The sequence below is a fragment of the Hemicordylus capensis genome, chromosome 3, assembly GCF_027244095.1.
Source record: "Hemicordylus capensis ecotype Gifberg chromosome 3, rHemCap1.1.pri, whole genome shotgun sequence".
Taxonomy (NCBI): domain Eukaryota; kingdom Metazoa; phylum Chordata; class Lepidosauria; order Squamata; family Cordylidae; genus Hemicordylus; species Hemicordylus capensis.
This window is the reverse complement of record NC_069659.1, coordinates 21,577,805-21,596,237: the sequence shown is the minus strand read 5'-3', so window position 1 is coordinate 21,596,237 and position 18,433 is coordinate 21,577,805. Positions and strand designations below refer to the sequence as shown.

At 47.8% G+C, this 18,433-nt stretch overlaps 1 protein-coding gene across 1 annotated transcript; it reads right to left on the bottom strand.

The window, feature by feature from the left end:
- Nucleotides 1-201: 201 nt before the first annotated feature.
- ENDOD1 (endonuclease domain containing 1) lies at nucleotides 202-17,370 on the bottom strand. The gene is made up of 2 exons (XM_053312376.1): nucleotides 16,124-17,370; nucleotides 202-1,527 (listed from the first exon to the last, which is right to left on the bottom strand). The coding sequence occupies exons 1-2, from the start codon at nucleotides 16,424-16,426 to the stop codon at nucleotides 412-414; spliced, it is 1,419 nt and encodes a 472-aa protein (XP_053168351.1). The 5' UTR covers nucleotides 16,427-17,370; the 3' UTR covers nucleotides 202-411.
- Nucleotides 17,371-18,433: the final 1,063 nt, after the last annotated feature.

The following is an 18,433-nucleotide window of genomic DNA, read 5'->3' as shown; positions in this document are numbered from 1 at the left end:
CACTAAACTGTTACTTTAAAACCCATAAACTGTTACTTTAAAAGGCAAAGTTCTTTGTAGGATTCAGCTAATGCAGAGAATCCTGTTATCAGCATGTTTATATACTAGTAAAGGATGAAGTATGTATATCTCCTATTCAGAGTGTTTCATGATCCTCGGAAAATACGAGACTGGAAAATCAGACAATCGGCCACCCAGTGCTGAATGTTTTACAATAAGCAGACCTTTAATTTGCCATAAAATTCCCCTTCAGGGTCAGGTAGCTCACCCATGTTACCAGAACATTGGTTCATTACTGTTAATGTCACCATAATAAATACTTAAGAGAAACAGCTGGAGATTAGCAACGTATCAGAAAGTATTGCTTTGTTTTCCGTTGTCGGTCTTTGTGATTCTGTTCCATGCTCCCTTTTACAATTCAGTTGCAACCTTAGGAAGCAACCTATGGGCGATAGAAGAAATGATGGAATTTAGGCCAGTCACAACGCTTGTTATGGCATTGATGATCAATAAGAAAAGTCCACTGAAGCCTGTGACAATTTCTTTGAGGACATGAGGAATGGCGCCCAGGACATAGAAAGGGAAAGAGACAACATCCAGAATGAGGTTAACAGGGATGCAGATAATCTTGTATCCGATCATTAGGACAGTGTAGACGTTTTGAGCAATAGCATTGAGGATATTCACAAACACCCTCACCACATCAATAAGGATACTCAGCAGTGTGGTGGTAGCTCCTTTTAAGAGAGTCCACAGCCCATTAACAGCCATCTTGATGTTATTGCACAGGAAAGAAGAGATGGTTTTCACTATCATAACTATCAATTTGTAAATACCTTTCAGCACTGTGAAGATAGGACTAACCAATAAATTAAAGAGCTTCTTCACGAAGCCGCAACACTCCTTTTTCCCTGGACTGGTCTGTTTTGCTTTTGGGACTGGTTTCTGCCCCTTGATGCCTTTGATAGACTTTGACACAGTTTCCAGTTTCTTGGGATGATGTCTGTCTTTGCCACAGTGGTTCTTAAACAAGGGGTGTCCTTTGGAAAGCTTCTTCTCAAGATCTTCCACAGGTAGGTCTTCCAGACGGTCCTCAGCAGATGCTTGTTTAGTAAAGCCCACGGACCAGGCCTCAGAGCCATCGTCACAGCAGGCGGCCAGCCACAGAAGCTCAGGGATGGCAACTTTGTCTTTCACCTTGAGGGTGGTGGAAGGAACTGCTCCCGAAAGGAGATAGAGGTCCTTCCCATTTTCACAGTGAGGAGCCAAAGCTTGGCGGACTAGGTTCTCCACTTCCCAGTGCCAAGTTTCCTGAAGAGGTGGGGTCAGTGGCACTGCATTTGTCAGGGTGAATGTGGCAACTTGGTGGTCATCCCTGTGAAGAGAGCTGGGGTTTAGCTGCCCTCTCTCATAACCAGAATCCACATAATCCGCAGTGAGGGCCTGGTTTGCTCCCAAGTTATCCACTGAATCTGTGATTTCAGCTTCCAGCATCATTCCTTCCAAGCCATTTTTGGGATCATCTATCTGAAATAGGGACAAGAAGAACAACCATTGAGTCTAGATCCACAACTCAATTCTGGTCTGTATTTGCAATTTGATAAGTTTCCTTTTTAAAATCCAGTTTCTAAAACACTGAGATTGTCAGAATCCGAATTCAGGAATGCTTATTTCATGCGAAGGATTTTTCCTTTTTTCAAAAATCAACACACTGTCTGTAATTCCATGACCAAGTACATACTCATACATGCAACTTCTGTCAAGTTCAGAATTTTTTGGCATTTTGAAGCCTGGAGTTTAAATGATACATTTTACAATGCAAACTTTAAAATTTTGAATTGAGCACTTGCAGTTCAAGGCTCTTCCAGATAGCTATTTATTCTAACTTCTGTGCAAACTCCAATTTCAGAGAGCTGAAAATACACAATTACATCAATTCCCAGGAAATGTTAAACACACACAAAAACCCGAATGTAACCTTCAGGTATCGCCCATGTAGAAAACCACTGTCAACAAATGATGTTTAAGAGTATTTTGTAATAACTGTATTATTTTTTATTTCCCCTGAGGAAGAACACAGACGTTCAAAATGCCTGGGGAATTCTGGGAAATGGTTTAACTAACTTGTCATTAAGCCATTTGCATGCACTGACTGGCTGTGTCCCCTTGTCATTTTTCTGCTGTGTGGTCCACACACTCTGTGTTGTCCCTTTTCATCTGGCAAAATAGCATCCGTCCAGCCAGTCATCACATCAGGTTGCACTAAATGAATGGACACATCTCAAGTACTAACGTGATCCTGGTATAATCTGCATCCTTTTAATCCTTTTAATGATTTAAAATGCAACTCTGCAAGAAGTCGCCAATGCCTCAGAGTCGTCATAGCCCCTTATTAGTCTGCACAGGAATTCCAGTGTTCAGAGTGACTATACTAAACAGAACCACACACGTTCTGTAATGAATTGCGGGGGGGTGATGGTTATGAATGCTATCTGGCTTAGTCATTTGTTAGGAAGCTCATGGTGAGAGATCAGCCTGGAGGAGGAAATCAAAAGTTTTGTAAGGTGGCACATCTCCACTGCCAGCTGATGGGAGGGAATGACAAGCAAATGGCAAAGAACAAAAGCAGCAGCCAGGAATAGATGGTGTGTGAAATGAGAGAGAGATTGAGAGAGAGAGACAGACAGACAGACACTCTGACTGACTGAGTTTTGGGAGGACTCGAATGGAGACCTCGGGCAGAGATCTGCAGCACTTTAAGATTCAGGGTTTCCTCTCTGTGGCTCTGATGTAACCAGTTGCACTTGGAGCCCTGCTCTGCTATGTCAGCTCCATCTACTGCTCAACTTATATATCAGCAAATAAGCCAAATATTACATAGACACTGTAAGCCTCCTCCAGTGATCTCGGGGTGGAGAGCTGGCCATGCAGTAGTGAGCATGTATTGTCCCCTTTGCTAAGCAGAGTTGGTCCTGGTTTGCATTTGGATTTGCATTTGGGTGAGTGGCTACATGTGAGCACTGGCTGCTGTAAGATATTCCCCTTATGGGATGGGGCTGTAGCTCAGTGTTAGAGCATCTGCTTGCATGCACAAGGTCCCAGGTTCACACTCCGGCATCTCCATGTAGGGCTTGGGAGAGGCTCCTCCCTGAAACCTTGGAGAGCCACTGCCAGTCAGAGCAGGCAATAGTGAGCTAGATGGACCAATGGTCAGACTCAGTATAAATCAGTTCCCTATGTTCCCACATGCTCTAGATCTCTCTTCCAAAGGAAGCCAGAAGAAGCACTGCCCCATGGAATTTCTGAGTGCATCAAGACACTTCACTCGCACTTAGCCTCTACTAACTGGGCAAAGAGGCACCTTTTATACAGGCGGCTCTTTTATATTTACCAGGGGGAGAGCAACTGTCCCTGTTCAACCCAGCATCAGGTCCTTCCCAGTGACAGTTGCTGGTGTTCCTTTGTGTTTCCTTTTCAAATGTGAGCCCTCTGGGGACAGAAAATCATTCCCTTTGCTATGTAAACCACTTTGAGAGCTGTAGCTGGTGAAAAGAGGGACTTAAAAACATATTTCATCATTGTAGCACTATTATATACAGTTTTTAATGTGTTCAATTTTAAATTATTTTAATGTTTAAACATTTTAAACTTTCTTTTAATTTTGTATTATTTTGTTGTAAACCATCCAGAGGCGCAAGTTCTGGCCAGTATACAAATGTAATCCCAGCCACACTGACAACTTTCCCTGCCTTCACCAGAACTGGACTGCAAGCACTCTGACAATTCTGTTCTCCAAAAAGATGGAATGTTCATTCCATAATCTCTCACTGGCTCAACCAATCGGTGTCAGAGGCTTCACTATCCACAAGCACCACTGCAAACAATGCAGAATTATTAACAGGTGGCACACCTTGTCCCTAGATATGATTTACACAAGCCAAGGGCCAGATTTCTCCAAAGGCTTCCTTTACCCTAAATTGCCTGAAGGAATGTTTCTGTTCCACATTCTTCTGTGAGAAGATGTCTGTTGCAAGTTGCATTCCTAGGAGCTTAATGAGAGATTCATCTATTAACGCATGAGGCTCTGATTAGAAACAGCTCAATTATGCCTACAAATGAATGGAATCTCAGAGAGGAAACACCTAATTCCAATGAGGTTATCCTATCAGGATTGCATGCATGAGTCACAGCTCATGGGTCCAATTCCCAAAGCAATCTCTAGACACATATAAGCCCTCTGGTTCTGTGGTTTAATAATTAAAAAGAGAAGTCTGGGGAGCTCTTGCCAGCCTAAGAAACCATATTCTCCGTCCTTAATGCCAGATATAGGAGGACTGCCTGAGGTTTCAGTCAACAAGGTGTGGGATTCTGCACATGCTCAAAGACCCTCTTGACTCATAGTAGTACTTTACATATTCCAAAACAGAATCTGCTTCTCCCTCAGTTCTAGGGCTGAGGCTTGCTCTTTCTCTGAGACTAGCTCAAGTCAAGCTTTCTCTGGTAACCTCATATTAGATGGGAGCAATTCCCCCTGCCATTTCTGTATCTGTATTTGAGAAAAACCTTGCTGGATCAGGCTCAAAGTCTATCTAGTCCAGTATACTGTTTTCCACAGTCAGATGCCTCTGGGAAGCCCACAAGCAGAAGATGAAGGCAACAGCCTTCCCTTATTCCCCCCAATAGCAAATAATAATCCAAGATATACTGCCTCTAAACATGGAGGTTCCACACAGCCATCATCATGACTAATAGTCAATGATAGATGTATATATTCCTCTGTGAACTGCTCAAATCTCCTCTGTACTGCCATCTAAGCCAATGACAATCACCACATCACCTGACAGGAAATGCCACAAATTAATTAGGAGCTGTATGAAGGACTTCTAAAGGACCCTAAAGTATGCATGTGGTGGATGATGCACCTGACATTACAGAAGCATCAGGACGATGTTCTCCATTCCTTTCTTGGTTAATGAGAGAGCAGGTTAAGCACAATTGTGGTTACTTAGCAAACACACTGTGCTCAAACACACCCTTCCGGCTCTTGCAAAATGGTTGAACCAGGGTTGAAAATGATGGCGTGCAGGTTGCTCCAAGATAAGAAGGCACACTCAGGCTTCAGGCGTTTCTAAATTTGTGACAGGTCCCGTTTAGGGAACTGTCATAAGCCCTATTCACACATTATGTTCAACACCTGCATGATGAGTGTATACAGTGTACACAGGCACAGTGATTCACACATTATGTTGAACACAGGTACAATAGTATACTTCCTATCTGTATACCATGTGAAGGGTATGTGCCCAGGTTCACTTTTTAATATGACAGGCAGCAGGCAGGTATTGTCCTTTACACAAAAACCTGAACAAGTGTACAGACATCTGTACACTCATACAACATAATGTCTGAAAAGGGCTATAGGTACATAGGATGCTACCCTATACTGAGTCAGACCATCCGGCTCAGTATTGTCTACACTGACTGGCAGCAGCTCTCCAGGGCTATTTCCCGCTGTACTTGGGGATGCCAGGAATTGAACCTGGGACCTTCTGCATGCAAAGCAGATGCCCCATCCCATGTGAAATGTCCGGTTGCCAGCCCACTCCAGACCCGCACAGCCTTTGTGTCAAAGACAGCCCCTTGGCCCATCTTCCCACTTTAGGACATCTGCTGCACCAAATATTCCGCACCACCAAATACCCACTGGCGGTGTACAGGTGGAACTTGTAGAATAGTATGTCCGTCTGTCAGCCCTGCTGTGGGAACTGAGAACAAGGAAAGTGGACACTTGAAGGTCTCACTGGGTGGGGATTAGAAAAGTTACAGTTAAGTAGTTCCGACTGCGAGGTGGGTCTGTATCAACAAAAAAAACCTTTTGGGCTGCAAAACCAGAGATCAAGTGTGTTACAATGGCAAGCATCTTTCCTGCAGAAACTGAATCAGCTCTCGGGGTGTCACATTTCTGTGCACTTTGTGGAGACCACACAGCTTTGTCCCACATTTTGCTAGATTGATACTCGCTTCTATGAACCAGACTGCAGCATCCTTCTCAAATTACACCCTGGGTTTAAGGTTTGGATAACCAGATATTGGGAGCAAGGACAGCAGCTATTATTTTATCATTTATCCGTTACCAAAATGCATGAAGCACTTTCAGCACTTCTTGCTGGGGAAGTGGTAGAGCATCTGTTTAGCATGCAGAAGGTCCCAGGTTCAAGCCCTGGTAGCATCTCCAGGTAGCACTGGGAAATACCCCTGCCTGAAACCTTAGAGAGCCGCTGCCAGTCAGTGTAGGCAATACTGAGCTAGCTGTACCAATGGTCTGACTCCGTATAGGGCAGCTTCCTATGTTCCTATGTGTTTGCCATCACAAACACCTCTGCAAAGAACATAGGTGACCATTATTCCCATTGTACAGATGGAAGACTGAGAAAGAGGATAACTTGTGCAAAGCTAAACACTGAGGTCAGAAATGAGACTGGCATCCCAGTTTCCAACCCTCAATGCTCCATACACTGTCCTGCATTAGGAGCGTATGAAGGTATTTCTACTTTCCCCAGAGGTAGTGGAAAGTAATAAGTAGCTGGGTGAGGAATATTTTCTGTTTAATTAGAGGACAACAGAAGATGGTTTGGTGGCTGAGAGCAACAGCAAATGCAAGGTGCTGATTATAGCCTGTGCAGGAATATTTGGGATCCCAAGGAGGACAGGAAATGCACTCCAAGATTAGAACTGGAAAGGGATTGGCAAACAGTAAGGTTGCCTCCCTTTCTCTTGAGAGTTCCTCTGCCTTTAACAGCTGTATGACTGACAGATGGTCGTTGAGCTTTCCCCTATCACGGCATCTATGGGCAGGGAAAAGCTTCACCTGTTGCAGTCCTACCAGTTAAAAAGAAAGGCACCCTGCCAGAAAAACAAGACCACAGCAACCTGATCATTCATCAACAGACTAAGATGAAAGGGAGAAAGAGGTAAAAACATAAGAACTGTCTCAACAGATCAGGCCACAGTACAGAGCAGAAACACTTTGCGCCTCTAGCAGATGCTGGCCTACAACTCCCATAATCCCTGAAAATTGCCACTGTGGCTAGGGATTATGAGAGTTGTAGTCAAAAATATAGCAGATGTTGGCCTACAACTCCCATAATCCCTGAAAATTGCCACTGTGGCTAGGGATTATGAGAGTTGTAGTCAAAAATATAGCAGATGTTGGCCTACAACTCCCATAATCCCTGGAAATTGCCACTGTGGCTAGGGATTATGGGAGTTGTAGTCAAAAAAACAGCTGGTGGGCTAGACGTGCAGTCCTGCTAATCTAATTCCACATTTGTCTTCAGCAGGTGCCAGAAACAGCACAATAACCTGCTAGACTTCTTCTGTTGCTCATTCCAAGCATCCAGTATTCAAAGGTATATTGCTTCTGTCCATGGAGGCTCTATTCAGCCACCTCAGCTAATCGCTGTTGATAGACTTACCATCTATGAAACTGCCCAATCCCCTTTGCTTAAAAGGCTATTTACGCTAGTGGCCATGACGTGGCTAAATGATACTTTGGCTCTGATGCATGCACGTATGGGTGTGTATAACTAAATAGGACCATAGCCAAAGGAACCTTCTCTTGCCATGGTTGTTGTCTGGCTACCTCACAAAGAGAAGGCGGCTGCCCGCTGCTGCCCTTTTGCCTGCAGCCTCCTGCACTAGACTTCATGGCTATTAAAAATTCATATCCAATACTCTGTTGATAGCGGAGAAGATTTTTCTTTTTAAAAAAGACTGTTCAGCATTTTGAGCACCAAACTGCTACCCTTTAAGCCAGGGCTGCCCAACTTCGGCCCTCCAGATGTTCTTGGACTACAAATCCCATAATTCCCAACCACAGTGACCAACAGTGAGGGATGATGGGTTTTTTAGTCCAACATCTGCAGGAGGGGCCGCACTGTGGAGCCTATGCTCCGGATTTGGATAGTCCCATGCAGAAGGTCCTTGAAGGCACTTTCCCATTATGGCAAGAGTTCTCAACTTTGAGTCCCCAGATGTTGCAGGACTACAGCTCCCATCATCCCCAGCCAGACTGGCCTTTGGCAATTTGAACCCCTGCCTTGTCGCCATCTCCGCAATGCCACACTGGGCACACATCACGAACCCACCCACTTCATACACTCGCTTCTGGTTCACAAAGTAAGACACCCCTCTCCTCCCCCAGAGACAAGTTTTTAAATATATGCTGGGGTCATAGCTGACAGAGTCACTTTCCACCTCTACCATGCACTTGAGGGGCCTGTATCCAAATTCACTTTTAACATGAACACAAATACAGTCATTCACACAAAAACATGTACCTGTGTACAGACACCAGAACGCAGTCACAACATGCTGAGGTCATTCACACATTTTTTTAAAAAATTACATTCTACCCAGGTTTGGGAGCTGTGTGTGCTCCCAACTGTCGGTTGTATGGAAGTAAGGTAGGAAGGAAACCTGGGTACAAGTGATTATGTGGAAGCAAGGAAGGAGGGAAACCTGGGTAGCTTTTCCTCCAACCTCGCTTCCACACAATCACTTCTACCCACATTTCCCTCTTAGCTTGCTTCCACACAACCAACAACTGAGATCACACACAGCTCCCAAACCCAGGTAGAACACAGTTTTTGATTCTATGAATAACTTCATTCTCTGCATATGGCTTGAGCAGCATTGTATCTGAGGTGAGATGAAAGCTGTGGCTTTTAGGTGTGTGATGGCCCATTCACACAGGCAAGTTCTCACATGATTATGCAGTCATCATGTGGAGAGCATGTTAAGTTTGAACCCAGCCCTCTGCTATAAAGTTTCCCAGGCAGCTTCTAACAGTTCACTTTATCTCTTCATTTAAATGCAGAATAAGATATTACAAAGCAGTCTGTACACCGAACATGTGTTACAAAAATGTCTCTCTCCTCCTCCTCCAACGTGCCCTCCCAATCCAGAATCTTAGCTGCACCCAGCTCCAGAAACCCTTCTACTTCCAAAATGTTTATCCGGCAGCCTTGCTGGACATCCCTTTTCCTCCTGCTGGCCCAGATCTCTGTGCATTCCTCTTCCCCAGGTACACCCCCAAAGACCAATACAGGGGAACACACCTCTGCAGCCTCACTCCCATGTCCCAGGGCTAGACAGCAACTGTCAGCAGCCCTAGGAGGAGCACAACACGTGAGGCTGGCAGTGACATCAGAGAGGCTATTTGGCTGACCCATCAAGTCTGTCTGTATCTCTGGAGTTTGTTTCTTCAAGGTCCCACAGGAATCTGGGCCGGAATATTAAAGCGCCAAGTAACATTTCCCTTCGAATGCTGCTGCTAGCTCATGCCTCCCTTTCCAGTTCTGAAGATTAGAGCAACAAGCAGTCCTCCCACACAGGAAGCTGCTTTACACTGAGCCAGGCCGTTGGTCCATCTAGCTCAGGATTGTCCACACTGACTGGCAGCGGCTCTCCAAGGTTTCAGGCAGGGAAGACTGCACATGAGCACTGTAAAATGTTCCCCTTAGGGGATGGGGGCCGCTCTGGGAAGAGCACCTGCCTGCTTGGCTTGCATGCAGAATGTCCCAAGTTCCCACCCTGGCAGCATCTCCAAGATAGGGCTGAGAGAGACTCCTGCCTGAAAACTTGGAGAAGCCACTGCCAGTCTGTGTAAACAGTACTGAGCTAGATGGACCAATGGCCTGACTCAGTATAGGGCAGCTTCCTATCCTACATCTTTCCCAGCCCTGCCTAGAGATGTTGGGGGTTGGACCTGGGACCTTTTGCATCCAAAGCAGATGCTCTGCCACTGAGCTAAAGCCCCATCCCATCAGCCACCCGCAGGAAGTGCAGTGCAGCCAAGAGAGGTTTTTGTTTTTTTACTTGGAGCATCAGCTGGTCTCAGGGCAGCCTCCAATTCATCACTGCAGAACTGCCACTCTGCCCAATTGCCTCTCCTGACAAAGCGTCTCTTGAGGAGTCTGCAGGCCCTCCGCTGAAGAGGAGCTGGACAGCCACAATGGGCTGTGTCTGTGTGTGAATAGCTGGCGTTCGCCTCCGCCCTCTTCCTTCCCGATTCGTTTTAGAGTCAAGTCGCTTTTTGTTTTGAGCAGAAGGGTGTTGGGACCGCAGGGGTCAGGGCAGAGGCTGGCACCAAGGGAAGATCAGTAATGTGGACAAGCTTCCCTGAAAGACAGCTTCTCCTCCCCTGTTTATTTCCCGGCGATATGCAGCTGGGCACAGACTCTTGGTGAACATGGAGCGACAGTGAGGCCCAACAGTTGTGGCCACTGCCCCACGTGACCCAAGGAGGCAAGCTGGAACATTGCCCAGACTCCTCTATGCAACACGCGGGTTCTATGGCAGGGATCACGCAATAAACAAGCAGATGTGGCGAGGAAAGGAGGACCCTGTGGCTTCGTGGCAAAGCAGCAGCTTTGTAAGCAGAGGTCCCAAAATCGATCCCTGGCATCTTCAGCTAAAAGGCAGGGCAGAGCTGAGGAAAAACCTCTGCCAAAGACCTTGCTAGAGAAGAAACCAGGGGTGATCAGCCTGTGGCACACCAGATGTTGCTGAACTACAACTCCCATCATCCCCCGCTAAATTCTGTTGAGGCTGTGGCAGCAACATCTGGAGTGCCACAGGCTGATCACCCCTGGGATAAACTATACTGCAGGGCTGATCAACTTTGGCCCTCCTGCAGATGTTGGCCTGCAAGAAGTTGGCCTGCAGGTTGGGGATTATGGGAGTTGTAGTCCAAAAACAGCTGGGGGGGCTACGTTGAGCAGGCCTGCTAAACCGGGTAAGACCGGCTCAATGATCTGTCTCAGAAGAAGGCAGCTTCCTGCCTTCAAAAGGAAAGGATTTTCTCAAAGCAGGAAGTCTGAAAACCACTGGCCTAGGATAGAGGTGGCTAACTGTTTTTTAAAGCAAGTGTGCTGCAAAGCAAGGGGATGGGTCTGTAACTCAGCGGCAGAACATCTGCTCTGCATGCAGAAGGTCCCAGGTTCAATCCCTGGCAGCATCTCCAGGTAGGGCTGGGGAAGACTCCTGCCTGAAACCTTGGAGAGCTGCTGCCAGTACTGAGCTAGATGGACCAAGGGTCTGACTCGGTAGAAGGCAGCTTCCTAGGTTCCTCTGCAAGTCCAAAGTATGTAAGAGCGCCAATTTTGTAGCTGCAAAAAAGGCTAATGGGATTTTAGGCTGCGTTAATGGAACCCAATAGTACTAGCCAACAACAGGGGAAGAGTGATAACGGCCAATTCCCTCCTGTAGCACTCTGTGCCTCCCGAAAATATGTCCCTGAGGGCCCCACAAGTCTCATGGACATCTTTCAGGAGGAACAATGGGCTGCAAAAGAAAGGTGAGAGCGGCAAAAATGCCCCTTCGGCGCTTTACATGCAAAACATCTTTCAGCACACGCAGCATTGGTCTGGATATCTGTCTAGTGTTGGGTGCTGGACTTTAAGAAAGATGTGGACAAATAGGGAAAGGTACAGAGAAAGGCAGCAACGACGGTCAGGGATCTGGAAAACAAGCCCTATGGGGAGAGGTTGAAGGAACTGGGCATGTATAGTCTGGAGAAGAGAAGACAGAGAAGCGACATGATAGCGCTTTCAAGTCCCTGAAGGTCGCACAGAAAAGGGCAAAGACTTGTTCTCTGGAGGGCTAGATCGAATGGGCTCAAGTTACAGGAGGGCAGATTTGGGTTGAACATTAGGAGGCATTTCTTAACAATAAGAGTGGTTTGTCAATGGAATAAATTGCCAGTGCTCCCTCTCTCTTGGTGGGCTCTTCCTTGCGGGAGTCCAAGCAGAATATGGACAGTCCTCCGTCGGGGATGGTCTGGCTCTGGCTTTCCTGAACGAAGCAGGGGGTGGGACTGGATGACCCAGGAAGTCAGCAAGTAGGGACGTGTACGGACCGGGGCTCATGCACAGGTCTGGCGCTGAACCGTTTTAGACAAGTTCCGAACTGGTTCAGCGGCGCGGGGAGGGGAGCGGCGAGCGGGTGCTTTCCCCCCTGCCACCGCATGCTGCTTCCTGCTGCGGCAGCGCTTGTCCCAAGTACCCATGCACCGCCACAGCAGAACAAGCGCTAAGCAGAACAAGCGCTACAGCAGCACCAAGAGGCATGTGGTGGCGGTGGCGAGCAGGAAAGGGTCTGTTCTCGCCCTGCTTTTATTTTAAAGCTGCCACTCGCTCCCTCCCCTCCCTGAGGCACCGAACCTGCGTATGAGCCTTGGGTCCATACACATCCCTACTAGCGAGCCCCTCCGACTCGGTGATCGCAGGGCTCTAGTTCATGCAGCGGCGTAGCCCCACCCCGCCAGGATCTTGTGTGGTTTTGTCTCTCCTCTGCCAAGCCAGGGAGTAGTAGGCCGCTGTGCCTCTCTGGAGTGCCAGGCAGGAATGTATGCCTGGCTCAAAGCCACCCCATGGGCCTTTCTTCTGCTCCTGCCCAGGCATGCCACAAACCTCTGCAGCTTGTAGAAGTCGAAGGGACAGGGATGTCCCCTGCTGCACAGGGTTGCCAGTGTTTCTTCTGACTTGCCTCCCACACCTTTAGATACTTTATCAAAGGAAGAAATTTAGCAAGGGGACGTCTTTCCCCCTTGCACAAGAAGTGCAATGAGGAGGAAATGACCTCACTTGTTGATATTACTTTTCTGCTTAGCTTTTGTGTAGCTGTGTTTTTCGTTGTTTTGTTGTTTTTTTAAAGATGGGTACATTTAGAAAACTAGTGTTATCGGGGAAAAGGCTAGAGTGGAGCCTTTGTCCATGACGCCCAGTTTTCTATCGGCAGAGATTTCCTTTTAACATGGAGGAGCTTTGAATCATATGACCTGCCACCTGCAGTGGTATAGCCCAGAAACCGGTTTATTCCCTCAGTAAAAACTAGGCCCGTCACCTTAAGTGGCGCAGCGGGGAAATGCTTGACTAACAAGCAGATGGTTTCCGGTTCAAATCCCCACTGCTACTATATTGGGCAGCAGTGATATAGGAAGACGCTGAAAGGCATCATCTCATACTGCGTGGGAGGAGGCAATGGTAAACCCCTCCTGTATTCTACCAAAGACAACCGCAGGGCTCTGTGGGTGCCAGGAGTCGAAATCGACTTGACAGCACACTCTGCTTTAAGAACTAGGCCCATGTGTCATCTCTGCTGTGCCAAAACACGGTTGGGTCAAACCTAGTGGCTGAGGAAATGCCCTGCCTGCAGAAGGTTCAGGTTCGGTCTCTGGCACCTCTAGGTAAGGCTGGGAAACTATCTCATACCCAGGGAGCCACCACCAGCCAGCCAGCACAGGCAATATTGAGCCAGATGGCCTGATCCAACACCCGGAAGCCTCCTATGCCCCTATATTTGTTCATGGGAAAGGCTCAAACCCAGTAGCTCCATGACTCAAGCAGGCTGGCTTCAACAAGCTTAAACACTTGTAGATTTCACTGGTTTTTATGTATACCTTCCAGTGGTGCCGTTTGGGACTATGTCTTGGGAAGGAGAAACCTAGCTTCTTCAGCTTGGTCCACAGAAAAAAACCAGAAACACCTGACAACATGCCCTTGAGCTGAAACTCTACTCATAAACAAGAAATCAGCTTACCCCAAGGTTAGAATTGGATCAGTCACCCAGACAAACTAATAGGTGTTTTTGGAACCGTGAAGCAGCTGCTTTTCAAGGCATGAGCAGAGGCCACCCGGGGATGGGCTTTTCATGAGGCAAGGTGAGGTGGTTGCCCTCAAGCAGCCTCAAAAACCCTCAAGGATTTTGGGGCGCCAACACAAGCAGCGAGATTCCCCCACTGCAGCCATTGTCGGAGCTCTTCGGGACCAATCAGATCTTTTCAAGCTTTGCATGGAGCTCCTCCCCTCACACTCTGGGCAAAGCTTGCAAGAAGCATGAGGACAGAAAAGGAGGCTGCTGGCAACCATCCCTCCTCTCTGCCCCCCCTGCTTTCAAAAGGGGGCTGGCTCCCACCAAGGGCGTGAGACAAGGCAGTGTTTGGCACCTCACTTCAGGTGCCACAATATCCTGGGCCACCTGTGAGGCCACCCGTACTCCCACTCCACTTTTAGTCCTCCTTCTTTTTTTGCGACTTCCAAGTAGGTCCAGAGTGATGTCACACCGAAAAGAGGCGGATGAAGTTAATTATATTTTGGCAGAGGTGGACAATTAGTTGAGCCAGTGCTCAAAACATTCCTGGCAAAGGTGACTTCCGGCCTTTTCTACGGGGCAGAATTTGGGGGCACAAACACTGCCATCATTCATCCAAGAAGTTAATGATGTTCTCCCGTTGCCCTGGTCATTCTTAAAACTGTGGGATGATGATTCCTCGTATTTCCTTAAAATCTGCTTGATTTATCCTCCCAAGCAACCACTGTGCAGTAAATTAGGGCTGCAAAGCAATCCTGTGTATATCAACGTATTAGAACATCTCAGAGTCCATTTGGGCTTATTCTCTATTACAGGGTTTCTTAACTTTTGGCCCCCAGATGTTGATGGACTACAACTCTCATCATCCCCAGCCACAATGGACATGGCTGGGGTGATGGGAGTTTTAGTCCATAGACATCTGGGGGCCAAAGGTTAAGAAACCCTGCTCTATTACATGCTTTTAGGATTGCAGCCCTGATATCTTGTTCTTCCCTTTTAAAGCCAGCGTGGTGTAGTGGTTAGAGTGCTGGACTAGGACCAGAGAGACCCAAGTTCAAATCCTCATTCAGCCATGATACTAGCTTGGTGACTCTGGGCCAGTCACTTCTCTCTCAGCCTAACCTACTTCACAGGGTTGTTGTGAGGAGAAACTCAAGTATGTAGTACACCACTCTGAGCTCCTTGGAGGAAGAGCTGGATATACAGTAAATGTAATAATAGTAATAGTAATAATAGTAATAATAATAATAAAATGTAGACACCTCAGATACCCATCAAGGATGCTCTAGCAGTTTCCATGACTGAGCAGAGAGTTTGACTAAAAGACCTCCAAGGCCCCTTCCAAGTCTAACATTCTTTGATTCTATCTTTTTAAGTGTACATCTAATAACAAGACAATAAAGAAGTCTCTAATGCCTCCAGTGCAATATTATACTTTGCCACTGGGAAAAGTGCCACCGGTGCACCATCTTGACACTAGTGTTTCCCATGCCAGACACATAAAACACAAATGGCAGCCACACATTCCTAAACATCTGTGTGCATAATATACCGTATTTTACGGACTATAAGACGCTACGCACTATAAGACGCACCTTAATTTTAATCCAGTTTTTCATAGTTTTAACATATTAAACTGTTAAAACATATAAGACGCTCCTGAATTTTGGCGGATATTTTTTGAGGAAAAAAGTGAGTCTTATAGTCCATAAAATACGGTACATGCATGGAACACCCTGGCTGAGTGCGACCCAGGTGTACCCATGGCAAAAGGCGCAATTGCTGTAAAAAGTGGGAGGCCGATTTCAGAGACCATAAGGTACCCTGCATGGATAGTGCATGGAGGCCTGGGTTCTAATCATAACTCAATCAGTGATGAAGCTGCTTGAGTGGCTTGGACAGCATTTCAGTTCAACCCAACCTGCATTCTTGCAAGTGGAATAGGGAATGCTACCACAACCTGCAAGATAAGATACACATCTGGAAAATGGGTGCGGAACCACATAACCAACGATGATGGTTTCCAACCTTGGGTCCCAGATTTAACTGGACTACAACTCCCATCACCCCCGGTCGCACCGGCTACACATGGAGCTGTAGTCCGACAACATCTGGGATCCCAGGGCTGAGAACCCCTGCTGCACACCAACAGCATGGTGCAAATATTTAAAAATAAAACCAAGTAACCTCTCTTGTAAAATATGCAGGGCTGACTTAGTTGGAAATGGAAATGTGTGGGCTTCTGGCCTGGTGCTCTGCCACTGCGTCACGAATTGGTCCCTTAAAAAAGTCATGCAAAGCGTCATCTGGAGACCCAACTTCAAGAAGCACTGCCTTAAACACACACACACACACACACCCCACCACCACTCCCCAGCAAGTCCCCTGCTGTTTTACGCAGCCCGCCCCGCAGCCTCCGCCCTTCGGCCCCTCTGGCCGACCCCCTTCCCCCCGGTCTCCCTCTTCTCACCTGCGGCTCCACCAGCCACTTCTCCTCCCCGCTTGGAGCAGCCTCCTCCTCCGTATACCGAAACGCCGAGTAGAGGGGGATTTTGTCCTGCGTGCTGTAGAGGGTGGCGAAGCGCGGCTCGCGGTTGTACTTCTGGCAGATCTTCACGTGCGGAGCGGGGCCGGCGAGCCCCTCGGGGGGCGCCCCCTGGTAGAAAAAGGCCCCGCACTCCGCGAAGCCGTCTTCTTCCTCGCCGACCACCCTCCCCCGGGCCAAGCCAGAGAAGGCCCCGGCGATCAAGCACAAGGCGAAGAGGATCCGCATCTTTGGGCAACGAGGCGACGACGCCTTCCTTCTTCCTTGCAGGGATGGGAGCTTCTGGCTTTGCTGCTTCCCCAGACTAGAGCGCGGAGGCTGCACCAAGCAGGGACGACGGCGGGAGAGAACTTGTCCGACGCGACGACAGGCGAAGGCTGCTGTCCGGGCTGCGCGGCGCAGCCTTTTAGCAGGGGCGCGAAAGGTGAGTCCCACTCGTCGCTGCCGCAATCCAGGCGCGCAGCAGCAGCAGCAGCCGCCCTACCGCACGCAGCCGCGCCTTGTGAGAGAGCGACACGTGAAGGGGCGGCCTGACACACGCCGCAAGCGCGACGATCGGCGCTCTGCACGCGCTCAGGGCCATCGGGGCCGGGGAGGGGGAGGGGAGGGAGGCGCAGTGCTCGGGCCGCCTACGTCACTGGATCGCCCGGCTCGCTGGCTGAATTTGGCTCCCGGCCACGGCTGTGGTGGTGTCAGCCGCCAGGTGGGCGGGGAGGACCGCATTGCGGCCGGGATCCCCACCAGCAGGAGACGCTTCTCCCGGTGACTCAGCGAGATCGGACGCCCCGGAGGTTTGTCACGCACCAGCCACTCAAGGAGAAATTGCTTTAGGCAAGATGTGGGATCGGTGCAGGGAGGTGCCCTTCTCTGGCCAGTGGGTCAAAGGGAGCCCTTGGGAGATCGCCGGTGCGGAATTGCGTATTGACGATCTTGGCATCATTGCACCAGGACATCCGTCGTCAGCCCTGAGCAAATTTGGATCTCAGGCAAGTGGCGAGGAAAAGATGCAGCAAAGCAATATAATCCAAGGGCAAATGGGGAATGCACAAGGAGAAGATGGCATCATCCACACGACCGCTGCCTTTGTGACATTTTGATGAGCCCAATATAACCAGGTTTGGTTCGCACAAGCATGATCTCTGAACTTGATTTCTCCGCTTGATTACTGGACCCTTAGCTGAAAGTGAAAAAGGACTTCTGTCAAAAAGTGGCACTTGAGGCAATGCTTGAAGTTTTCCTATTCACACATGCAGGCCAGCACATGATATGGCAGACACTCATCAAGGGATAATCCGACCACCCTCAGAGCCAATCTCACCTATATTTTTTATTATTTATTATTAAAACTTTTATACCGCCCTTCCAAAAGGCTCAGGGCAGTTTACATTATATGTCATTGCCAACTATATTTTATTGGTCTGGCCAGTAAAAAGCAAATAACTTTGACTTTTAGCAGACTGAGTGATTAATCAGAAATGTATAGAAATGTAATAAATAAATAATAAATAATCATCACATTTAAATATGTATCACCACAAAAAGGCATATCAATCTTGGTGACCTTTTTGTGACTGACCTCTCCCACCCAGTCCTGTCCCATCCTGTGAGATCGTCTCAGGTTGCCCTTCTTTCGGTCTCTGGTCTCAGAGAGGTCCATAGTACCAGGGCCCGTGGAAGGGCTTTCTCTGTTGCTGCCCCTTCACTTTGGAATTTATTTATTTATTTATTGTTAAATTTATATACCGCCTTTCATTAAAACAATCCCAAGGTGGTTTACAGCAAAATTTGAAAACAAGATTGTAAAAAAGACACAATTAAAATATTAAGCTAAAAATATAAAACAAATCTGATTAAGAATTTAAAAACACAAGCATAAAAGCAATACAGAGTACAAAGAGCAGCAGCAGAGACAATAAAATAAAAGCCTGGGTAAAAAGCCATGAGTACCCAGAATGTTGGGGGCAATATGCTAAATCATTGTAAACCGCTTAGAGAGCTCCGGCTATAAAGCGGTATATAAATGTAAGTGCTATTGCTATTGCTAACATGTTTTCTAAAAGCTGTGATGGAGACTGAGAAGCGAAGAGCCACCGGGAGAGCATTCCAGAGTCTGGGGGCAGCAACAGAGAAGGCCCTGTCCTGCATGCACGACAACCGAGCCTCCCTCATTGTCGGCACCCGGAGCAGAGCCCCCTCAGATGACCTCGTCAAGCGGGCAGCAACCCTTGGGAGCAG

Coding starts and splice junctions, on each gene's coding strand:
- ENDOD1 (XM_053312376.1), bottom strand. CDS start 16,426: ATGCGGATCCTCTTCGCCTTGTGCTTGATCGCCGGGGCCTTCTCTGGC. Junction 1,528..16,123: donor AGTGGCTGGTGGAGCCGCAG/GTGAGAAGAGGG, acceptor TCCCTATTTCAG/ATAGATGATCCCAAAAATGG.